General features: G+C 37.8%; 1 protein-coding gene across 5 annotated transcripts in view; it reads left to right on the forward strand.

Annotated features, from left to right (window-relative positions):
* ccbe1 (collagen and calcium binding EGF domains 1) overlaps positions 1 to 22,071 on the forward strand; it is a 41,378-nt gene that overhangs the window by 10,022 nt on the left and 9,285 nt on the right. For 4 of the 5 annotated variants that reach the window (XM_067574558.1, XM_067574557.1, XM_067574560.1 and 1 more), the window contains 4 exons: positions 17,221 to 17,273; positions 17,500 to 17,634; positions 18,322 to 18,459; positions 19,751 to 19,860. In XM_067574558.1, coding sequence (XP_067430659.1) covers positions 17,221 to 17,273; positions 17,500 to 17,634; positions 18,322 to 18,459; positions 19,751 to 19,860 — 436 coding nt within the window. The remainder of the gene's footprint in view (positions 1 to 17,220; positions 17,274 to 17,499; positions 17,635 to 18,321; positions 18,460 to 19,750; positions 19,861 to 22,071) is intronic. The other variant, XM_067574559.1, reaches the window with a different exon arrangement.

The raw sequence follows: 22,071 nt of genomic DNA on the forward strand, positions 1-22,071 counted from the left end.
ACCAAATGATTGGTAAGAAATTATAAATCAAAGAGTTAATGTAGTTGATGTTTTATACTATCATCATAAGATATCAACAGATGTTATGCGTCAAATTGTTTCCCACTGCTTTGTAGAGAAAAATGTGACTTGAGGCCTGGATGTAATGCATGTTCCTGTTGTAAAATTAGATATATAGAGATGAGATGCAGAGATGAGAAAAGTATTGTTATTGTTCATCGACTTATTTATGATTATCACTTGTTTTTTTCCAAATACCCGTCCTAAGGCTCATCAATTTTTAGTATCTTTAGTCCTAAAGAAATATTATTTATCTTGATGTTAATAATTCAAAGACCACACATCCAAAAGACGGCCATTGTTCTCTGTCACTTTTATTGGTGTCGCACTTTGCACTCAATTTTCAATAATATTGTTATAGAAGTCGGGCCAATTTGGCTGTGAGTGATCTCTGCAGGTCCTGTCATTAATATATTAGTGTGCTGTTGGAAATTCTCAGAATCAGTGTTGAACTATGAAGGGAGTGGGAGGTGGAGTCAGGTTTTTCAAGTTTGATTTGTATTCATCTTTGCCTCTGTAAGGGGTTGAAGTTGTATATTGTGTTTGGGATTGTGTTTTTCCATCGTGTGAAAGAGCTGTTTAACCACAGGCTTGTCAACAATTAAACTGCAACAGTGATTTGCCCTATTAGGTAAAAGATGGAGCCCATGCACTTCCCATTCCTTAAAAAGAACTGAGGAAGATGCACTGTGTGTAAGTTATCATGCTGAAAGCAGGGGAGGACATGTTAGTGTTAAGGAGCATTCCTTAGTGACTGATGTAGCGCACAAGCAGAGACAAACATCCTCTCTCTCCACTTCTCTTCTATGTCTTTGGTGCATAGCACTTCATGAATTAAAGTGGTATGTCAGAAGTATACAGGTGTTCATAACCTTCCTTGAATTCACCATTTTATGTTTTTCACTCAAAATGTCAAACACCAAGACATCAAATCCATAAATATGATCCAACATCCGTACGTTCCTCACACACAAATAAGAAATGAAAGGCTTCCCTTTTTTCTTTCTTTCAATAATTAAAAACATGTCTGTATTTCTTTTCAGACCGTAATCAGACTTATTATTTGAGCTTTCTTAGTTTTACTGGATAGATTATAATTTGCTTTGGTTCCATACAAATGCGTTTTGCCATCTGTTTCCATTTGAAAGAAGATTGTAATACGAAACATGCTGTTACCGGAAAGACCATGACTTTGAGAGTTCAAATGGTTTATAAAGTCTCCTGATGCCTGAAATTGTTTTATCAGAACAGTTTGACAGCAGTTGTTTAGATGACAGAACGCAAACATTTCAATACTACACAGTAGTAATCAAACAGTAGGTTAAAGCACGTCAAGGACGGACTGTAAATGGAGATGGATGTTCTCTCTCTGTCAAAGCCTCCACATCTTCAAAGGCACGTACACAGTGCAAGTAAGTTACTGGCTGAATATCTAAATGGAAGTCTGAATGTGAAAAGAAATTACCATAATGCATCAATTTGTCCACTGTAACTGAGTGTAATTGCTTAAGTACATGTTTGTTAATGTATTGTAGAAACAGGCAGTGGTGTACTGGACATCAGGCATACTGGGACAAATCCCAGTGCCTGCCGCATCGGTGGGCCGTCAAAAAATCCATAAAGTTTTTACCAGCCCTGACTGTCTCTTTAACAGCCCTCTCTGTGAGCCTGTCATTAAGGGTGTGCATGAGAGCGTGCTGTGTGTGTGTTCCAGGACTGGGCTCACTGGCCAATCACAATTCCCAATACAACCCTGGAAACAGGTGTAAGAAACTGGCATCTATGTGAATTGAAGAATGAGTGCTGGTGTTGCTGTGACAACATGAAACATTTTGATACACGCTTCATTTTCTGATTTAAGTAACAGTTTTGAATACTTGCTAAATGATAGTACATCCTAAATGTAATGAACTGTAACATTTATTTGTTGTTTGGTGATTTTTTTTAGGCCGTGTCTGATTACATTCAACTTGTTATTTTCAGATCACAAGCATTTTTCCTTCTCTAAACCATGTTTCAACAAGTACTTTAGCGACTTGAAAGCCTACTCTTGTTTCTTTTGGCTGATGCTCATTCATCCATCTGTTTCTCTCCACAGTGAACTGTTATGTGGCCACGCTTTGGTCATGCTGTGGTGAAGAGATGTGGTGATGTATGACCACAGGTTGTGGTTTTCTGCCTCCATGCCTCCGCTTTGCTCTCCAAGACTGTGCTCTAGTTGTATTCAACATATTTTTGCAAAGATATACTAAAATAACACTACATCTTTACAATAATAATATAGCAACACTTTACATAACAATCAGTATTTGTACACCCATTTCTATGAAACAGGAACTTCTTGACAAGTTAATCAGCTAATGGAAAGAAATTGGGTGTGTGTTTCAACTCAGTGTGTAATTTTTTCATAGCCAATTGTTATTCATCATTGGGCCACTTGAAGCCTTAATTTATTCTTCCATTACAGAAAAGAATAAGCCACTAATTTATTAGTCCTGAAGGACATCAACTAACCAAAGGAAATGTTTGCCTGCACCAGTGAACACACAGCCGAGTACCACTCATTTTAAATTGTAAACAGCTGCTGCATTCACCATTAATAATAACACATTTTGGAAAAAGGGCTTCGTGTTTGGTGCTTTTTGGCAGCACAGATGTTGCCCCGTCCATTGAGAATTTTGCTTGTGTGCCGCTGAATTTCAATATATTCGTGTCAGTCATAGTTTGATTTTATGATCTTCACCACTGCCATCATAAGTGTGTTTGTCCATCTGTCAGGACCATATTATACTGTAGTTTTATACTGTAGAGCTAGTACATCACGTCAGTCTGTTTAAATTACCCAGATATTTATCATCCTCCTCAACTTGCCCTCTTCTCTCAAGTGCTCCATTCAAGAGGGTTTTATTTTTCAGAGAGCGTGCACATTAATAAACTTGACATTAAATCATCATTGAAGTTAACCAAGCTAATTTTCATGTGTGGTCCCTGGACAGAATATCAAATTTCACCACCTGCAAGTATTAAAATAACATTAAATTCACAAAACCACAAGTGTACCAACATACATCACATACCATACATCTTAGTTACTAACACATTGCCAGTAGTGGAAGAAGTATTCAGATCTTTTACTCAAGTAAAAGTAGCAATATCACAGTGCAAAAATACTCTGTTACAAGCAAAAGTCCTGCATGAAAAAGTACATAAGTATGAGCAGCAAAATATACTTAAAGTATTAAAGTAAAAGTACTTGTTTTGCAGGAAATCAGGCTGTAATATTCTACCTCTATTAAACAAAGTATTGTTAGGGGAAATGTCTCTTTGGTGGAACTGCAAACAACTCAGAGACATTTGAACCATGAGAAAGAGCTACAAATACACACTGATTCTTTGTAAAGGACTACAAGTCAAAAGGTTTGGGAACCACTGGTTTAATCTTTAGTAATGCAGTTTAATTTATAAGCTCATCATTATGATATTTTATGTTAAATCTTCATCTGAAAAGTAACTAAAGCTGTCAAATAAATGTAGTGGAGTAGAAAGTACACTATGTCCCTCTGAAATGTGGTGGAGTGGAAGTATAAAGTGGCATCAAATGAAAATACTCAAGTTAAGTATCTCAAACTTGTACTTAAGTACAATAGTTGAGTAAATGGACTTAGTTACTTTCCACCACTGCACATTGCATGTCATGACAACGAAACAAATAAAAGCAGATATATAATACTGTATCCATCTCAAATCTAGACATAATAGTCAATGACCACAATGACACTACAACTATAGGTCAAAGCTTATATCAGAAAGCCTCCATTTAACGCGTATCTGTTCACTCTGATCACATTACAATTAAGAGTCACTTGGCAGAATGATCAAAAAGATGAACCACAAAGCAAAACAGAGCTCAGCACGTTTACCAGTCGAACCCACAAGACAAAAACAGATCATCCAAACCACAAATGTCACAAATCTAAACATCTATGGTCGTCCTCTACACCTGATCACCCCTTGTCATCTCTCACACCTTTCAAACACTCAATTTAAAGTCCACAAGTGTGATTACTGCCTTTTTTCCCAGTTTCTCAGTCAGTAAATTGTATTGATTTCTCTCTTATATAGCGGTGTGGAGTTCCATTCCTGTGTGGCTTAAATTGATTGTAGATTGATTGAGAGCTCTCTCTCAATTGAGAGCTCTTTTTCATTGTATTTAATATATTTCTTGTTAAATCATCAGGAGGATTTATTGACACGAAAGACTCACTCCGACTACTGGAAAGTCTGAATGAACATCTGCTTTTTACATCAAAATCTATGGTGAAATACATTCTCTTTTGAAGGCAAAAAAATCTGTCATAAACTACTGTTGACTTTAGTTCACCTTTCAGGAGGCCAGGTCTTCAGGGAACGGTTTTCTTAAATCCATTTTTACATTGGAATTTTTTGCGTGGCTGTTCATGTAGCACTCTTTGTTTTTTAGCTCATTTTTTTAACACAGTGTTAACGTAATGAGTGTTTAAATCTGTGAATCATAACACAGGAATTACATTACTAATAATCCCTTCAAGATTCTTTTTTGCATCTCCCTGAAGTTTGCATGCATTCACAGTAACTCCAGGGTTTTGGAGGGGATTGGTAATATCTGGCCTGTGTCCAGTTGAATGGTTTGAGTTAGAAACACATGGAAGGGCTGATGACGGTTTACTGTAACAGGCCACAGACAGCAGTGCTTTGGATAATTTCCTGAGGTGTCAGAACCAGAGACATCACACACAGCTCTGCACTGGTCCTCAACATTTTAAGTGAAAGTTTATATAAATGAAAATTCAGTTTTCTCAACTGAAAATGTAATATGAAAGCAGACAGATTTGGATTACCTTACATTTTATAACATGTTGTTAGGGTCAAATCTGATTTGCAGGAAGTGCGTACACCACTGAAGAAAAGCAACAAAGAGGCTCAGGCTGCCTCCGTTTTAGCCAACTGGTAGTACTTTTGCTCCAGCTGTCCGCCAAAGCTGAGTGAAGCTGAAGCTCTTTGGTGCAGAGAGAGAGTTTTGTTGTATTGTGTTGCTGATGCCAGCACAGTAGGAGTGCTGTACATGGCTTGAGTAGTAATATGGAGAGTTATTTCAAATGAACCCTTTTCAGCCACACATAATGTAGATATTGTTCGTTTGATGTGTATTGTAGCGGTAATTGTAATATTGTTGCACATTGGTCAGGCAGGCAGAAAGTCATGTTTTCCATTGGCAGACTAATCCGGAGGTTACACACACTAACAGCCAGGTAAACACACCCTGCCTTTTTGATTTGTACTATTAGTGTGGGCTCACCATCGTGAGCCTCACACTCAAACCATGCGGATATGTGCAGTCACTGTGAGACATGCTTTCTGGGGAAGGGAAAGCACTTACAGTATGATTCACTGGAGTGATCATACAGTACACTTCTTTTAATAGCCTAGATTGGCCACAAAGGAAGACTTCGATGTAATTACCAGCAATGATTTCCTTTCCTTGTTTTTACAAACTCTGACTGCATATTTTCCTACATTTTTTTTTTTACTTTTACCAGGCCGCCTTCCCGTTACCAGTTTGTCACAAGAGAGAAAGTGAAAACAAAAGAGTTTTGAATTAGTGATATCAAATTGAGCAATGCGTTTGCACAATTTTCAATCCAGACTGTGTGTTTGTTTTAAATGAGGGACCTTACCAAAGAGTATTGTACCAAATCTGTGTGACTGTCACGGGCCATGAAGACTGAGTTCAAACAGTCATTAACCAATAGGTTATGTTAATGTACCATGTTAGTGATCAAATGAGGCGCCATTATTTCTCTGGACAGACATAAATGCACTCAGCTTGAATATAGATAGAAACAACATTGCAGAGAGCAATTCATTTTGATTCAAGAGCATATTTGTGGTTTAAAAGGCTTACTAGATTGTATTTATTTTGCAGAAGTAGTGTTGTCTTATGTGCCCAGTGTGGCCTGTCTTTCTTTCTCTAATACCATGCCATTGTGTAACTTTTAAGATCCCCTCCAGATATGTTTTAAATACTTTACTTTGAATCATAATTTGTGTCTAATTTAGGTTTTAATACTGGCCCCTTGACGTCAGCAGTAACTACAGGAGTCATGACTGGGTGGTCATGCTGTAGTCAAGACTTCCTTCAGTGTTTTGCATATTGAAATTCCATCAGATCACTACATGGCGTGTAATGTGAAAGGATTTGCTTTCAGTGATGAACCCACTGAGAGTTATCTCATGCGTTTCTTTGTTGAGCCTTTTAGCCTCATTAAGTTGACTGTTTTGGTTTTATTGATTCTGATGTGGTTGTAATGTTGCTTTGTTCCTCCTTGACGTGAAGTCATGTGTGGATTTGCCTGCACAGGGACTGCTGATCAAATCTAGCTGTCTAGCTAACTCTGGGACATTCAATGACTGTCCTTTGTCCTTGTTAAATGAACAAATAAATAAATAAAGTAAGCAGTTGTTTTCCAACATGTTAGACAAAGGAGTTTTGTAAGGCGATAACATGTGTCTGGTGCAGCTTGTTTTGTAGTTTTTCTGCCTCCTAGTGGACAGAAATTGATAGATGCAACTTTAATATACTGGCAGCTTTTAGAGGAAACTATGAACTATACATTCTTTTTTGAGATTTATGATGGAGGGTTAAGCATCAGCAATTAAGAAACATTGCACTCTGCAGCAATCAATTTTCCTCACATTAATCTTTATTCCAATATTTCCTCTAGTTTTATCCTAGAACATATAACATAAAACATTAAACATGCTATATTTTTTTAGTAGAGGTAATTTGGGCCAGTAACAACTAGCCTGTTCCTCCTCCTATAAATTTCATTGCTCCTATGAAGCTCTCGAACAGCTGAGTTGTTGTTGGAACCCACAGTATATGAAATGTCCCTTTAGTCTTCACGCTGAGTTATACAGCTAAGTGCTTTGGGGTTACAATGCTACAACTGTTGTTGTCTGTAATGGCTTGCCTCCAGCAGACAGATATCAGCTTGTGGAAAAATATTTCTCCAGCATCATTTACCTTATTTGGTATCTCCAAAAAGTTGTACGTAATTACATTATGATTGCTGACAACAATGGGACGTAATATATCATAGCTGAAGTTACAGTAACATGTCTGAAAGACTCGGAGGAATGTGCATCATAGTAAGAACCATGACTAAAAGCCTGCCCCCATAGAGAAAATTCTGGTGTACAACAATCCCCGATGTCTGATTTCTTCCTCTTCTGAGTGTAGTATTTTTAGCACAATAAATGACCTTTCCAAGAGTGTGTGGTTTTTTTCAGTCTAGAGGTGCGGAAAGCTCAAGAGTATCCAGGCATTCTGAAGATGTAAACTCGGGACTTTGTGTTTTTATGTGTTCCTATAAATTTTTTTTTTTTTTCGATAAAGCACTGGCACATTTAACTGTCCCCCTTTATATACTGTAGTTTTGTCTTGCTGTGTAATGTGTTGCTTAACTTTATCTCCTGTTTGTCTTGACAACCAGCATGTGCTCACAGAAAATAGGACACATTTTGACAGGCTGGAGTTTTATTTCTAAATGACATAATGTGAATCCCCTGAACAAATGTCCAAAGCAGGAGGCCTTACAAACTCCAGTGCACCTTTGTCCATTTGTTTTTAATACATTTCTGTGACCCTGAAGCTACAGAGAGGGATATTTTTGTCTGTGTGTGTGTGTCTGTGTGTGTGTGTATGTGTGCACTGGTATGCCTGTTTGTCTGCATGTTTTTTAAGAATGACTGAGAGAGTTTGTGGCCTTATGTGTGTTTAACAATAACACAATTTTAAATATCCTGTGAACCACATTGTTATTTATTTCTTTTAATAAGTAGTACATACAAGTTATGGAATGAGAAACCCATGATGATCATAGGAAGATCAGACAAATCACTTTGTTTAATCTAAAGTTTCATTTTCTGTTGTTGAAAGTGGATATTTTGGTTCCGTACTAATTTTTTCTGTGACAATATTGATCAGTCAGAGGAACATATTTTGATAGGAGTGGGTTAAACTTGTTAAGTGTAACTTTTTTTTGTTACAAGGTTTTGGACACACGATAATTCCTTTGAGGTACAACAAGGCATGTGTAGAAATATTTGGAGATATCTTAACATTATATTATGTTTGTCCAAGTATAACAGCAACACACTTTTATTTCAACCCTGTCTCAGAGAAATTACGTTTATATACAACTAAACTGTATTCCCATTACGTTGCGTTGGCAAATGTAATCACTGGATTATGTTCAACATTTTTTCGAATGAATGAAGCGCTACATACCAGACGTAGGACTCTCAGCAGAGACGGGGGATAACTTCTTGAGTCCTGTGTGTGGTTAGGTTTAGGCAGCAAAACACTATGTCTAAGGTTAGTGGAAGATCGTGGTTTTGTTTAAATGCTGATGTTGTGCTTCATGTCATTGCAGATTTATTCTGTATTAAACCAAGGCTGTGATTTTTCCATTACCTTAACCAAGTGCTGCCTGAACATAACCATAAAAAGGTCAATGATGCTGTAGTTATTACTTGTGGCTATTGTACTGCAAAATCTGATATTTTGGTGGAGAAAAAAAGAAATATGTTGTCTCTGAACTTTTCACTCAGATGTTCAGTATCAACATTTTTTGCAGCTTGCCAAATACGTTAATTAACAACATTTTCTATGTTTAGAGAAGATGTAGCATTATGTTTCTAGCATATGAACATAATTTCTTGGAGACAAGATTTATTATTTTCATTATTGATGAATCTGATGATTATTTCCTCAATCATTGAATTGTTCACTCAGTTCATAAGATATCAGCAAGACCAGAACCCCATGGTGACATCTTCAAATGCCTCAAGGACACACAACGGCTCCAACGGCTGATAAACTGTAGCAGTGTCGTTATCCTGCAGATCAAGTGTGAGGGTCAAATATTAGAGCTTACATGATGACTGGTCTCTGGCTGAAGAAGAAGAGGGAAGACATTCTTTTACTTTAGCACAGACATAATCCAGTATATTCAGTTTTTCCTCCTGTCTGTTCACCCTCTTTAAAGGACAAATATTTACAGAGATTCATTCAACAACCAGTAGTAGCAAGTAACACCAATGACCTGATGCACTCAGAGTAGTACTGTATACAGAAGCATCATTGTTTACTCACACTCTACATTTCTAAATGTATAGTATTTTTTTAGAAAGGTCAAACAGCAAAGCACATGTCTCACATGCCTAACATTTCTATTCACAATACCTGTGATTATCATTAGTGTCATTATCCCTTGTGAGCTTCTCTCACTGCTAAAACACTGGGGTTATTTTTCTTTTCCTAACACATCAGGCAATCATTCTTTCAGCTCTGTTCTTCTTCAAGATAAGAGTCTGCACAGCATTATCTAACCACCTTTGAATTGGAGATAACTGAAAAGTTCAGGATGGTTTAGCAAACAAGTTTTTCTTTTTACAGCAGAGGACCAATGAGTGATCCTGCTGTGCACAGTTGAGAGCGACCCCCCCGCTAGTGGAGGGTACTGAATACTAAGTAAGCAGTATTCTGTATTTGTAGAGTACATGAAAAGATGAACAGTTGTGTTGTGGATTAAATTGTTGTCTAGAACGCCAGCGCCACGGCTTTGGATTTAATATTAACTGCTATAAGAAGGGGGTGACATAGGAGAATTCATTGAGGAGACTCCATATGTGTGAGATGAAGGAACTGAAGGCTGAAGAGTACAGTGCAGACTGCAGTACAGACAAGAGACTGGAGCTTGAAAAAGAATTTGGGGCAGAGCTGCTGTTGATGAGGAAAGGTCTGATATAACAGATGGTTTTGTGCAAACATACTGAATGGGTTGTGCCTTCGTTGCAGGTTTTGCAAAAGAATCAGCTGACTAAGACTCATACAAAATTCTTGGCAGTGTAAGGCTGGAGCCACCGTGATCTCGTCAGTAGTGACATGTTGCGGAGGAGTTTCATGGAAAAACCTGCAGCCTCTTCTTGCTGAGACTGAGCGTGAGGTAGTATAGAGGTGGAGCATGAGGACTAGTGTGAAAATGATCCATGAAGACTCCTTGGACACTCTGATTTTTGGATAGAGTCAGATCACATCTCTCGGGAAGTTGATGGTAAACACAGTGAGGAGAAGATCAGCTGCACTATAAAACACTTGGACTGCAACTCGTGATTATCTCAGAAACTCTGTCAGCATTTTTTTCAGTCAAATGATGTTATCTGATGGGAACATGTGTGTTTCAAGTTTCCCACATACATTAACTTTTTTTTTTACTATAGGAAGGAATACATTTAATGTATATGAAACCTTTAAACCCTGTTAAATTATTTTATCTGTCTTGACTAATGACATATTGTGGATACTTATTACTTTATGTGCAAACTGTGTGTAAGTTCAACAAACCTTTCAGCCATATTAGCTGATTTTGTTTTCTCAATTCCCAAATCCTTATAATTATCAATATTAACCTCACCCTCATTTCCTTATTATTCTGCTCGAAGCCTTTGTTTTCTCATTATGCTACAGTGCAGCATGCAGCACCTTGCCACAAAAATCTACAATATGTGGATAATTAAAATAAATTAAGATCAAGGCAATACATTTGAATGCTTTAGGAATGCAAGTACTGATTATTTTCATGACTGATTAATCTGTCAATCGTTATTTTTTTTTGATTAGTCAATCTCATTTAGTCTATAAAATGTCCAGAAATTGTGAATAATATTCAGATTGCTTGTTTTGTCCAAAGATATTCAATTTGCTCTCATTTGAGGAGCTGGAACTGGAGAATGTTTGACATTTTTGTTTAAAAAACGGTGATTACAATATTATCAAAATGACTGAATTATTGACTGATTTGTGTATCTTTTATGCCACACTTATCCTCTCTGCTCAGATTGAGCAGGCTAATCAGCATGAGTGTAGAAATTGTGTCCTCTCCACTTTGGTAAACATCTTCTCTTGTGTGGAATGCAGACGTGTTATTGTGTATCACTGGCAGCATTTGCTAGACAAATAAGCGTCCACTGAGGAGACTGCACGCTCACAGCTGTGTGCATGTGTGTGTGTGTGTTACCCATTAGTTTTGTAATTGTTATGCCTGTTAGACAGAAGAGCATGCTGGGATGTGGCTAAGAACAGGGCCCCTCGTGTGAAGGTGCATGTACTGTACGTGCGCTTTTTTGACTTTTATTCATTCTGTAGTTGCTTCCACTTTTACTCACATGTGCTGGTGTGAATTAGTGTGTTTCATCACAAAACAAAGCCTCGACATGCCGGTCCAGCATGTTCAGGGGAGGTCCTCTGTTTATAAGGTAATTAGAGTGCTTGTGGTTAACCTGAGGTAACTGAGGTCAGACTAATCTATGTCTAGATTTCAGGGGGCCCCTGTAAAGTGATATGGATCACTAGCAAAATGAAATAACCTTTAGGTGAAAAAAGGCACAGGTGGCCAAACAATCAGATTGTCTGTGATGTCCTGATTATTCTGAACAAGTGCAGTGCTCACAGATTAGTGTGTCTGGAGTCAAAAGGTAGTTGATATTCTTGTAGAAAAGTGTCATGAGTGCATTTAGGGTATCTTTCCCCTCGTCCTCTCACTCATGAATTTTAATGAACTCCACGTGTGTTTTGAATTTATTTGCCAATTTGCATGAAATACATGAGCAGCTAACAAGCATGTATTCTTAGCTGTTGTTACGAAAGGTGCTAAGGAGCTGTGCACCATGACACAGCATGGTCCTGTTTTGTGTACTGAATATTATGAAGAGTTACATCTCTAATTATTGCAAGATCCATCTTTTGGAAAGTAAGAAAAACAACAAAAAGAACATTAAAAACATGCTCTGTGACTGTCCCCTGGTGTGTCACTGTGGAGAGTGACTTTAATCTGAGCTGTTTCTGCTGTTGTGAGGGGAGCTGAGGTGGACTGTTAAGTAGCTTCGGGGGGATCGATGCCAGATATTGACTCAGACAGTTGTTTAAATCTAGACAAAGCTGTTTGGAAAGAATTATATCCTTTTCGATTTAAGCATCAGTGCTGTCTAGCAGGGGTTGGAGAGTTCATTCACAGTCTTCATACAAACTGCATTTATTAAAAGAGTTACTTCTAAAAGAGTTAACTTGGCCTTAACCATCGGAAAACATCACTATTTTACCCCAAACTACATAAACACTTAACTGTCCAGGAGAGGTGTGTTTGGACTGCAAACACTTGCATTTGCAAGCAATTGCAGCCCAATATGCCATTTGAGAAAAGTCTATGGCAGTTAAATGTCAAATCAGCATTTAAGTATGTCGTAAACTCTGTCTAAAGCATATAGTTACATCTATACATCAGCATTTTATCTTCATATCAGATCCTTCATATGAAAGGCCTGACAGATTTTCCACCCCCAGACTCAAATGATGTTGTTAGTTTGAGGTTATTGTATTGCTTCAGTGCATTGACCTTCAGCTTAGTATCCATCACCCAGAGTCTTTACTAGGCATGTTGTTTTAACTTGAAGACAGGTCATATCATTACCATCGTGGTTGTGCGTGTCAACCTCTCCCTGTCTGCCTGTTTTCAAGTCAACATGTCAAAATATAAAAGGTTAACAAAAGGATAACATAAGGAATCAACCGTTTTAAATTAAATCAATTTATATAAATGGAAAATGCGAGATAATACTTAAATTGTGTTTTAATAAGTGCTTTAATCCACAAAGTAACCCAACACCACTTGGATTTCAGTCTTGTTTATTTAATGATATAATGAGAGAAAGGACAATAAGGTAGAATATTACGGTATTGAGAATCAATTAGCATGGTAATTTAATAAAACATACAGCACAGTAAAACTGAACTTCAACACAGATATGGATCCAGTTTCCATGGGATGTTGTTGCCTCTTTCATGATCTTTTGGAGACGGACATAGATGTTTGTTTTATCATGATTGTTCAACCAAACCCGGTTATTTTCCTAAGCTGGTTGTTTGCTATAAGTGCCTTCTGTCCTCATGGGGATGTTATTGTGACATGAAATATTGAGTCACACAGGAAACCATCCTCAGATCAACTCTCTCAGGGTGTCGTAGCCTCTCCCACCCAAAACCACTGCAACATATTTGGAATATAATAACTTACACTATTAAAAAACAGACATGGAAACAAATATCCACCATTCGGTGTGCACTGGTATAGCAGTTTATAGAAGAATTATTGTGGCCCATCCTAAAAAGAAGAAAAAAGAAAGAAAGAAAATGCAGATCTTTTATGCTTAATGAATACATTTATAAAATCATTCTTGTTGTTCCAGTGACTAACTTTAACAAACTAGCATACAGTACCTATATAACTAATATACTAAATACACATCAGAAATTGAACAATTTAGTTCAAACAACAAAAAACGCTAATTTTAAAATAACATACTTATTAAGAAAACCAATAGAAAACCAGCCAGTGGCTCTGTGAGGCTACACATATGCACAGCATTGCTTTGAGGTAAAAAAAAAAAAGGCCAGCATGCTAACACATTCACAGTAGTGACAATGCTAACATGCTGATGTTTAGCAGGTGTAATGTTCACCCTCTTAGTTTAGCCTGTTAGCGCACTATTTGCACAAAGTATGTGTTTAGTGCAAAGTGGTTTCTTTAGCTAATGGAATGTCATTAGAGTTGTAGGTATTTGGTCATAAACCAAAGTATTGGACACATTAAATTTTGACCTAATAATGGCACTAGTGAAAAGTCAGGGGGTCACCAAAGTTATTAGAACTGATCCTCTAGGGAGCTTTAATATCTGGAGCAGATTTCAGGCCAATCGATTTTATAGTTACTGAGACATTTCACTCAAAACCAGAAATGTGGTGGAGCTAGAGGAAAAGCCAGGATACATCATCTGGGAACCTGAATGTCTGTACAAAATTTTGTGCCAATCCATCTCGTAGATGTCAAGTTATTTCACTGAATATGTAAAAACCTCGGAAAACATAGGAAAACTCACTCCACACAGCACAAAAGTCAACCAGAGGATCACCAAAAGTCAGTAGGATTTGTCCTCTGGGGATAATGAAAGTTCGTACCGTATTCTTTTGTAATTCATCCAATAATTGTTGCAATATTTCAGTCAACATTGTCATCCATAGAGCCATGCTGCTAGCATGGCGAAAAATACTATATTGGTATTTGTGAAATATGTCAGGAAGTGTTTTACCTGTTGTCAACTGTGCCAACATCTTAATGTTAATAGTTTTTTTTCTTACACAAGGTCCTTGAAGACACATGTACAAAACACTTAAACTCACTTAATTTGAGTTGTATATACAGTTTATGCATTCATCTGTCCCTCTGTCAGTACATCGCACTTAATGAAACACAGCCACACCACATATACACACAGTATATTTATATGCATGCAAACAAACTGAATTGCAATGTGTCATGGAGGGCCCCCAGAGCGGTGAATTGTTCCTCTTCTACATTAACCACCCGCAGGAGCTGCAGTGTTGAGCATCAGCAAATACTTAAAATGAGATTGTTGCAGGTTACATAATATTCTTCAGTGAGAGCCTCAAGTGCAGTGAGGGAGGTCCTCACAGCCCCTCTTATGGTGGTGAATGACACTTGGCTGCTCTGTATATCCTGTAATGTGAAGGATAAAATGACTATAAAAGCAATCAGCTGTAGAAAGTAGACCCATTGAATTGCAGTGGTGCAGAGTCAGCGAAGTAATTCACTGCCAAGCTTTATCTTTTTTTTTTTTTTTTTACCATGATAATATTTCTTTGATGATGTTATTTCAGAAGACACAACCATTTGGTTCCTTTGGCTCATAAATAAACTTTGAAGTAGCAAAATGGAAAATCTTACTACATAGGATGAGAAACTGACACTGGATTAAGAGATCATTGGTTTCAAAATGTACCGTGCACCCTGATTCTGTCCAAAGTCTCTAAAGGGCCATCTAGGTAAGAAAGCTCAAAAATCAATCTGCAATGTGTCACTTTAACTGTTAATGGATAGCATGTCCTGCTTTTTTTTCACTTTTCCTCATGCATTCATTCAAATTATTTCCTTTCATATCTTCTCATGTTCTCGGTGTTTACGAGCAGGCGTTCAGTTTATATCCTGGCCAGTGGCGGGGCTTTAGAGATGGCAACATTAAACTATTGGATGGATTGCCATGAAATTTTACGCAGACATTCATGGTTCCCAGAGATGAAGCCAACTGACTTCAGTGATCCCTTGAATTTTTCACCGTCATGAGGTTGACATTTTTTGATCTGAGTGAATGTTTTTAACAACCATTGAATGGATCGCCATGAAAATTCATACAGACGTTCATGTCCCGTCAGGATGAATTAACAACTTTTGTGATCCTTTAACTTTCCATCTGATCCAGTCATAATTTAAATTTGTCCAATTCTTACATTTATGACCAAATACTTGAAAAACTAATACACTAAACTAAGATGGTGAACATGGTAAATATTGTACCTGCTAAACATCAGTATGTTACTGTAATATTGTCATTGTGAGCATATTAGCATACTGACATTAGCATTTAGCTCAAAGCATTACTGTGCCTACAGTAAGTAAAGCCTAACAGAGCAGCTAGCATGGCTGTAGATTCTTGGTCATGTTTTCTATGGATAACCTGGTTGAGTTCAGATGAGTCAAGTTACCCAAATAAATGAAATAAATAAGTGACTTCACACCGAATAGATGCTCCCAAAAAGTCGATTTATTAAGTAGAAATACAACTTTTTGGTAGCATCTTTTCCCTTGAGATTGTTTTTGCTGTTTTGCTTACACACCTGATATTATGATGGGATGTGCATACAGTATTTTCAGACCTAAATATATGAATAAATAGATTGCCGCTATTTTGCTCAATGCTGATGAGCACAGAAGGGAGAATTTCCAGATATAATGCCCCGATCATCATAACTGCATCTGAATAAAAGCTGCAAAGCATTACAAAGTAATCATTTTTCAGTACCACTATCAAAGTGTGACTGTACTGTATTGCCATGACTTCATGGTGCAATTGGATTTTTTTTATCACCTCCTGTTTGAAAGCAACACCTGGTAGCACTTTGCTGAGTGTTAGCGAGGAATGAATACATCACGATGATGTGACAAATAAAATATTGCAACAATGAAGTATTTTAGATGGTATTAATAAAATAAGAATAATAAAAAATAACTTACCACAGATGTTGGAAGAAATCATGCAACAGAGAAGATGTAAAAGGAAAGGTCATTGTTTTCTCTTGCCCCCCCTCCAACGCACACACACACACAAACACACAAATACACATGTAAACCATTTGGATAAAGAGTAATGCCTTTTATCATCCATTTATCATTGCCATACATTTAGTAAATGTATGGATTACAATGGAAAAGGTGAGGATTTAAAGAAAATAAATATACAAGTGAGCAAGAAAGAAAAAGTAGAAAATACAAGAATGCTAAAGTTCAGCATTGGGTCATAACAGGAATTAAAAAGAGAAATATTCAAGAGAAACTGGAAAAACCAGCACATTCAGCATAGTCAACCCAACGGGGGATTTTAACTGTAATTCAGAGGAATCATCAGACATGAACGAACATGCCACAGCAGGCCAGACACAGCAATGAGACCTGCAGTCTGTGTGTGTTTATGTGTGTGTGCGCGTTTTTGTTACCTCTTGGGGACCGTTTCTGGTATAAACACTGACTTTGCCAGGACCAGTAGTCCTCATGGGGACCAAAGTCCGGTCTTAATGCGGCAAAACGTCGTTCCCAGTTAAGGTTAGTCATGAAATGGTTATGGTTAGGGTTAGTGTTTGGGTTACGCTGTTCAAAGTGAATGGATTCAAGGATAGCTGCACAAACCTGTGTGTGTGTGTGTGAGTGTGTAGTCTGGCCACATTTATCTTTTTGGAGATCTTTCCCACATTAACAGACAGGATTGTAAAAACAGACTGAATCGCTGGATCATAACAAATTCTTCAGATCTATATTAATGGTACATGTCAAATATTATGCACATCATATGGAAAGATGGGACCTACTGTGTGAATGTTAAAGTATTTTGGATTTGTCTTCTTACATATATGCATGTTCTTTTGCTGTCTTTCAGAAAGAAATGTTGCAAGGGCTTTAAGTTTGTCTTGGGCCAGTGCATTCCTGAAGGTAGGGAAATCTTGCCAAACTGTTTGGATGTCTGCCTTGTGTATTTGTGATGTTTTTTTTGAATTCTCCCCCATCATGTCCCATAAGATCGTACATGTAGGTCCTTCAATACACTTCATTTAACTTTCTCTTGTTTTAACCTTTACTGGATGTTTAATGACCCATGACATGATTGCGGAAAAATATAAACCGAGAGATAGATGAAATGCTTAATTTATTTCTGTAGACTATGACGTGTGTGCTGGCGCCCCCTGTGAGCAACAGTGTACTGACCATTTTGGTCGAGTGGTGTGCACCTGTTACCCTGGCTACCGCTACGACCGAGAGCGCCACAGAAACCGAGAGAAGCCCTACTGTCTGGGTGAGTCCTTGTACAACACCTCATCAAGTCAATTCCTCTGTTAAAATGAGAAGATGTTTATAGCGAGTGAAAGCGTTCTAACAGCAATTCTGCAGCACAGGATGTCAAACTTGGGTGATTTCCAATTTCAAAACTGAGCTTGGCAATAAGCCTTTAAAGATTCTGCTCCACTCAGATGGAATAAACTGCAGCAGAATGATGAATTCGATCTCTCAATTTCTTTTGCTCTTTTCGAAATCTTTTTTGAAATCTCTTCTTTTCTGGCCTTTACATCATGTTCATATTCATTCATTATTGTTAGTTTGATGTCTATTTTATGCTTTGTATCTTTAACATTAATTGCAGTTTTGTATGTTTTGATTTCAGGAGTTTTTTTTTTCTATTTTTTTTACACTTTAAAAGTTGACAGCTCTCATTCAACCATCTTGTCTACATAAAGGTTAAATTAATCAATTAAAATGTTATTTTATACATCACATTGTTAATTACAGTCACATACTGACTCTATCCTTTTACTGAATGCTGCAGTTTATTTTCATACACTCTCCAACATGATGGCAACGGTATAAGATTGAAGATACTTCCAGACTCTGCATTTTATTTTGCAAATGTCAAACTGAAAGAGTTTTTGTCTTCCTTTAATTTACTTGTCCTAATTCTGTCTCTCTCTGTCACTGCAACGTATAGACATTGATGAATGTGCAGACAAAAACATGACTACATGCTCTCAAATCTGCATCAACTCTGTGGGGAGCTACAGCTGTGAGTGTGAGAAAGGCTATTTCCTGGAAGAAGATGGGAAAACATGCACCAAGGGGGAGAGAGGTGAGTAACAGTATTTTTACTCAGACATTCTCTCTTTATTCAAGGGCACATCTGACTGTGATGTGGAGGTGACCACACATTGTTATTCGGTGTGTGTGTGTGTGCGCGCGCGCTAAGGAAAGAGAGAAGGGGGTATTGCAAACAAAGACACCTGGTAGTCATTACACATCCCAGCTCCTTGTGCATGTCAGAACAGTTATGTCTCCCAAAGTTACTGCTACCCCTGTGATTCCTGCTTCTCTCTGATTTGCTGGATGCATTTGAAGAAAACATCACAAATGATCCAGGCGATAAAAAAGACATTTGCCCTGGATTCAGTCGCCAGTGAAGCGGTCAGAGGCTGCAGATTTGCTACTTCCTCCCATGAGCTTATCTTCTATTACCTACTATAACAATTCAGGAGAAGTTGGAGAGCGAGAAATTATGGTACATATAGTCATGCTCCTGCTTTATGTCCCACTGCGTTATAACACAGTGTTGAAAAATAGTGTTCAGACACTCATCCATTAAATTTATGCATTCTAAGAGGAGGGCCCATCCTACTCCAGGATAGAAACAAACATCAAGATTGTTCACTTAAACTGCTTAAACTTCAATGTTTCATGTGGCTTCTGATCAAAGAGTGGTGGAGTGAATGAGGGTGATAAATCAAGAAAGCAATGTTGTGAATTTAATCATAAATTGACCTCTGAGTACTTTGAGTTACGCCAAGTTCTCCTCAAAAATGTTAAAATATGTTCAAATATTGTATTGTTTTACATCCAACAGAGCCAGTAGTCAGAGTGCACTTCCCTAAGGCTCTGACACATTTACTACAGCACCTTCCTGTCTAAATCAAGAATGTTAAGTGACCCACAACATTTTGTCTGGCAAATGATAGGGTTGCAGAGTTAAAGTGCAAGTCCCATAAATCCCCTAAATTGACTCTCACAGTTTGCAACGACCCATCAAACTGTCATCAAAGCAATGCAAAACCGCATGACTGGACCCCTCCAGTTTGGTACTTTTGGTTGTTGAAATTCACTAAATACTTATTTGCATTATAATGTTACAGAAATAGTCCCATGTGTGTCGTGACAGTTATCATATTATAGTTCTGTCAGTCAGATTGCTTTAACACAATATTTAATAGTATGTGTAGATTTATACATTAATACAAAATCTACATCAGTTGATTTATTCAGTAAGTGAGGTGATATTTTAAAACTTTTTTTCTGGGCATTCTCGGAAAGAAACATTGTCAGGTAACTTCTGTGACAGAAACATGTTTTTTTTCCCCCCCAACTTCCAGCAGTGCATCTCTTTGAGAAATCTGACAATGTGATGAATGCTGGAACTTGCTCAGCCACCTGTGACGATTTCCACCAGATCAAGATGTCTGTCCTGCAGCTTAAACAGAAGGTAAAGGTCACAAACAATAACAAAAACCACACATTTCTATCTTAAAGGGGCCATATTATACCCCTTTTCCACAGGTTAACACAGTTGCCCGGGGTCTTAATAAAATATATCGGATATGCTTTGTTCAAAATACCTCAAGGATCAAGCACCACAGCGGCCTTTTCATTCTGTCTAAACAGCCCTTTTCAGAACGGCCAGTTTGAGTGTAAATAAACTTAGATTTAGCTGTGATTTAATTGTAATAAATGGATCAAAAGGATGCCGAAATAACTACATCATGATGTTGATTCATAAAAAGCCTGAATTCATCCTTTGTCAGGTCTATCCACAAGACAACAAGCAAACAACTTTTAAAATGCTTGTTTTTTGAATGGAGTTCAGATCGATCAGAGCTATGCTAACATTGTAGCTGTTCCATCCACACTCAAAATAATGTCCTCTTAAAGCATAAATATGGCAGCAACATTATTATTTTAACACATAAATGTCTACATACAACTTTAAAATTACAGAGTACAGCTGACTCTGGTGTTAGCTCCAGCTAGATTGAAGATAAATCCACTTAATCCCAAAAGTTTAAAAGACAAACTCTTCCTGCCGGTAAACTACTCCAGATCAGAGCACAATTGGGTGTTTATTCCTCCAGAAGACAGCAGCAGGACTCTAAGGCTCTGCTCCTTGGCCTGCTCTCTCTTGCAGAGCTTGCCGGGGCTCAGCAGCCATCTGTCGGCAAGCAGTGGCTCTGTGGCTCTTTTTCGCCTTTAGCTTAGCTTAGTTAGCTTAGTAGCTTAGTTTAGCTTCGCTCTTTGTGATGTAAGAAGGGGCATCACATCTGAATGGCTTGTCGAATCACAAGAGCACAGAGCAAGCCAGCCCACAACAAATTGACTGGGTGGTCTTATTTCACTGTTTGTGTGTTAGAAGGCACATCAGAGACCCAAATATATAAGCACAAGCAATGAAAAAAATGTTTTTTTCATAATGTGGCCCCATAAGAAATATGAAATCAAATCTATGCAATTTACCTGAAATACTGCACAATTTTTATCTTTAGTCACAATCCTGCAGCAGTTTTTTCTTGTGTGGTTAACCACAGAAAGGCCCCGGTGAGCATTAAACGCACCCTCATGTTTCAGCTGAATGTAAATATCTGCAGAGCTGTTCTGTTTCTTTATCACCACCTGAAGATCTCACTGTATCTCCAGGGAGTCCATACCTGACAGTATTTCAGAATCAACAGTGCGCAATTTTTTTACAAGTCTCTTGAGATGCAGTATAGCTCTTTATTTCCTAATAAAAGAAAATGCCTGCAAATTTTTTTTTTAGTGTAGGTTGATTTCTTTGTAAATGTGAATTGGTCAGCAATTTGTGTGAAACTCAACAGGGGGGTTAAGTTTCACTCTGTGTAATCACAGGCGTCTGAATCTATCTGAGCCCGAGTCTGTCAACAGTGGCACTCAACACCCTCGACTGTAACACATAATATATTGCTTCCAGCTGTGTGGTCTATGAGCTCCTGCAACTATACTGTATATGCCTTTTTTTCCCTTTATGTCAGTATATGATATAATACTGCTGTGCATTATTTTAGTATATGAGAAAGTATATTCTAATTTATTGTTATCACGGGAAGGTTAGAGTATAACTTTAGGAATACATTGTGGTTCAAACACCTGTGCCCAAGGTCACAGGCTACAATCTTGCATAATGCTCAGTCTTGCATAACATGTGTGTGCATGTGTGTGTGTGTAAGTGTTTGTGAGCATATGCCTCTACGTCTGTGCGCATGAATTCTGATTTGTTGGCCCTTTCAGCATAGCAAGGTCTTTCACATGTTTCCCTCTGGGATTGCCAGATCCACACGATGTTATACAGAGATCAAAGACAACTTCTTCTCAAGGATGTCACTTAGCATACAGAGCAGGAGCTCTCCTGGTCATGCTGAATAATGCAGAGGGGTTGCCTGGCCCTCCATCTGGCTGGGTTACAGCTTGTAGCGTGGTGCAGATGGAAGATCAGCTTTCATCTTTGGCAGGATATACGATTTTAACATAATGTTACTTGAGGTTGGCCCCTACTTGAGTGTGTAATTTCCCTGTCCTATTTGACAGTGCATCACCTTTATGAATCATTGTATGTAAACCCATTTCAGGAATGACAACCAAATGCTGGAACTGTGTAATAAGACCTTTATATGTTTGCTATCACTTA

The sequence above is a fragment of the Thunnus thynnus genome, chromosome 19, assembly GCF_963924715.1.
Source record: "Thunnus thynnus chromosome 19, fThuThy2.1, whole genome shotgun sequence".
In the NCBI taxonomy this organism is placed as follows: Eukaryota; Metazoa; Chordata; class Actinopteri; order Scombriformes; family Scombridae; genus Thunnus; species Thunnus thynnus.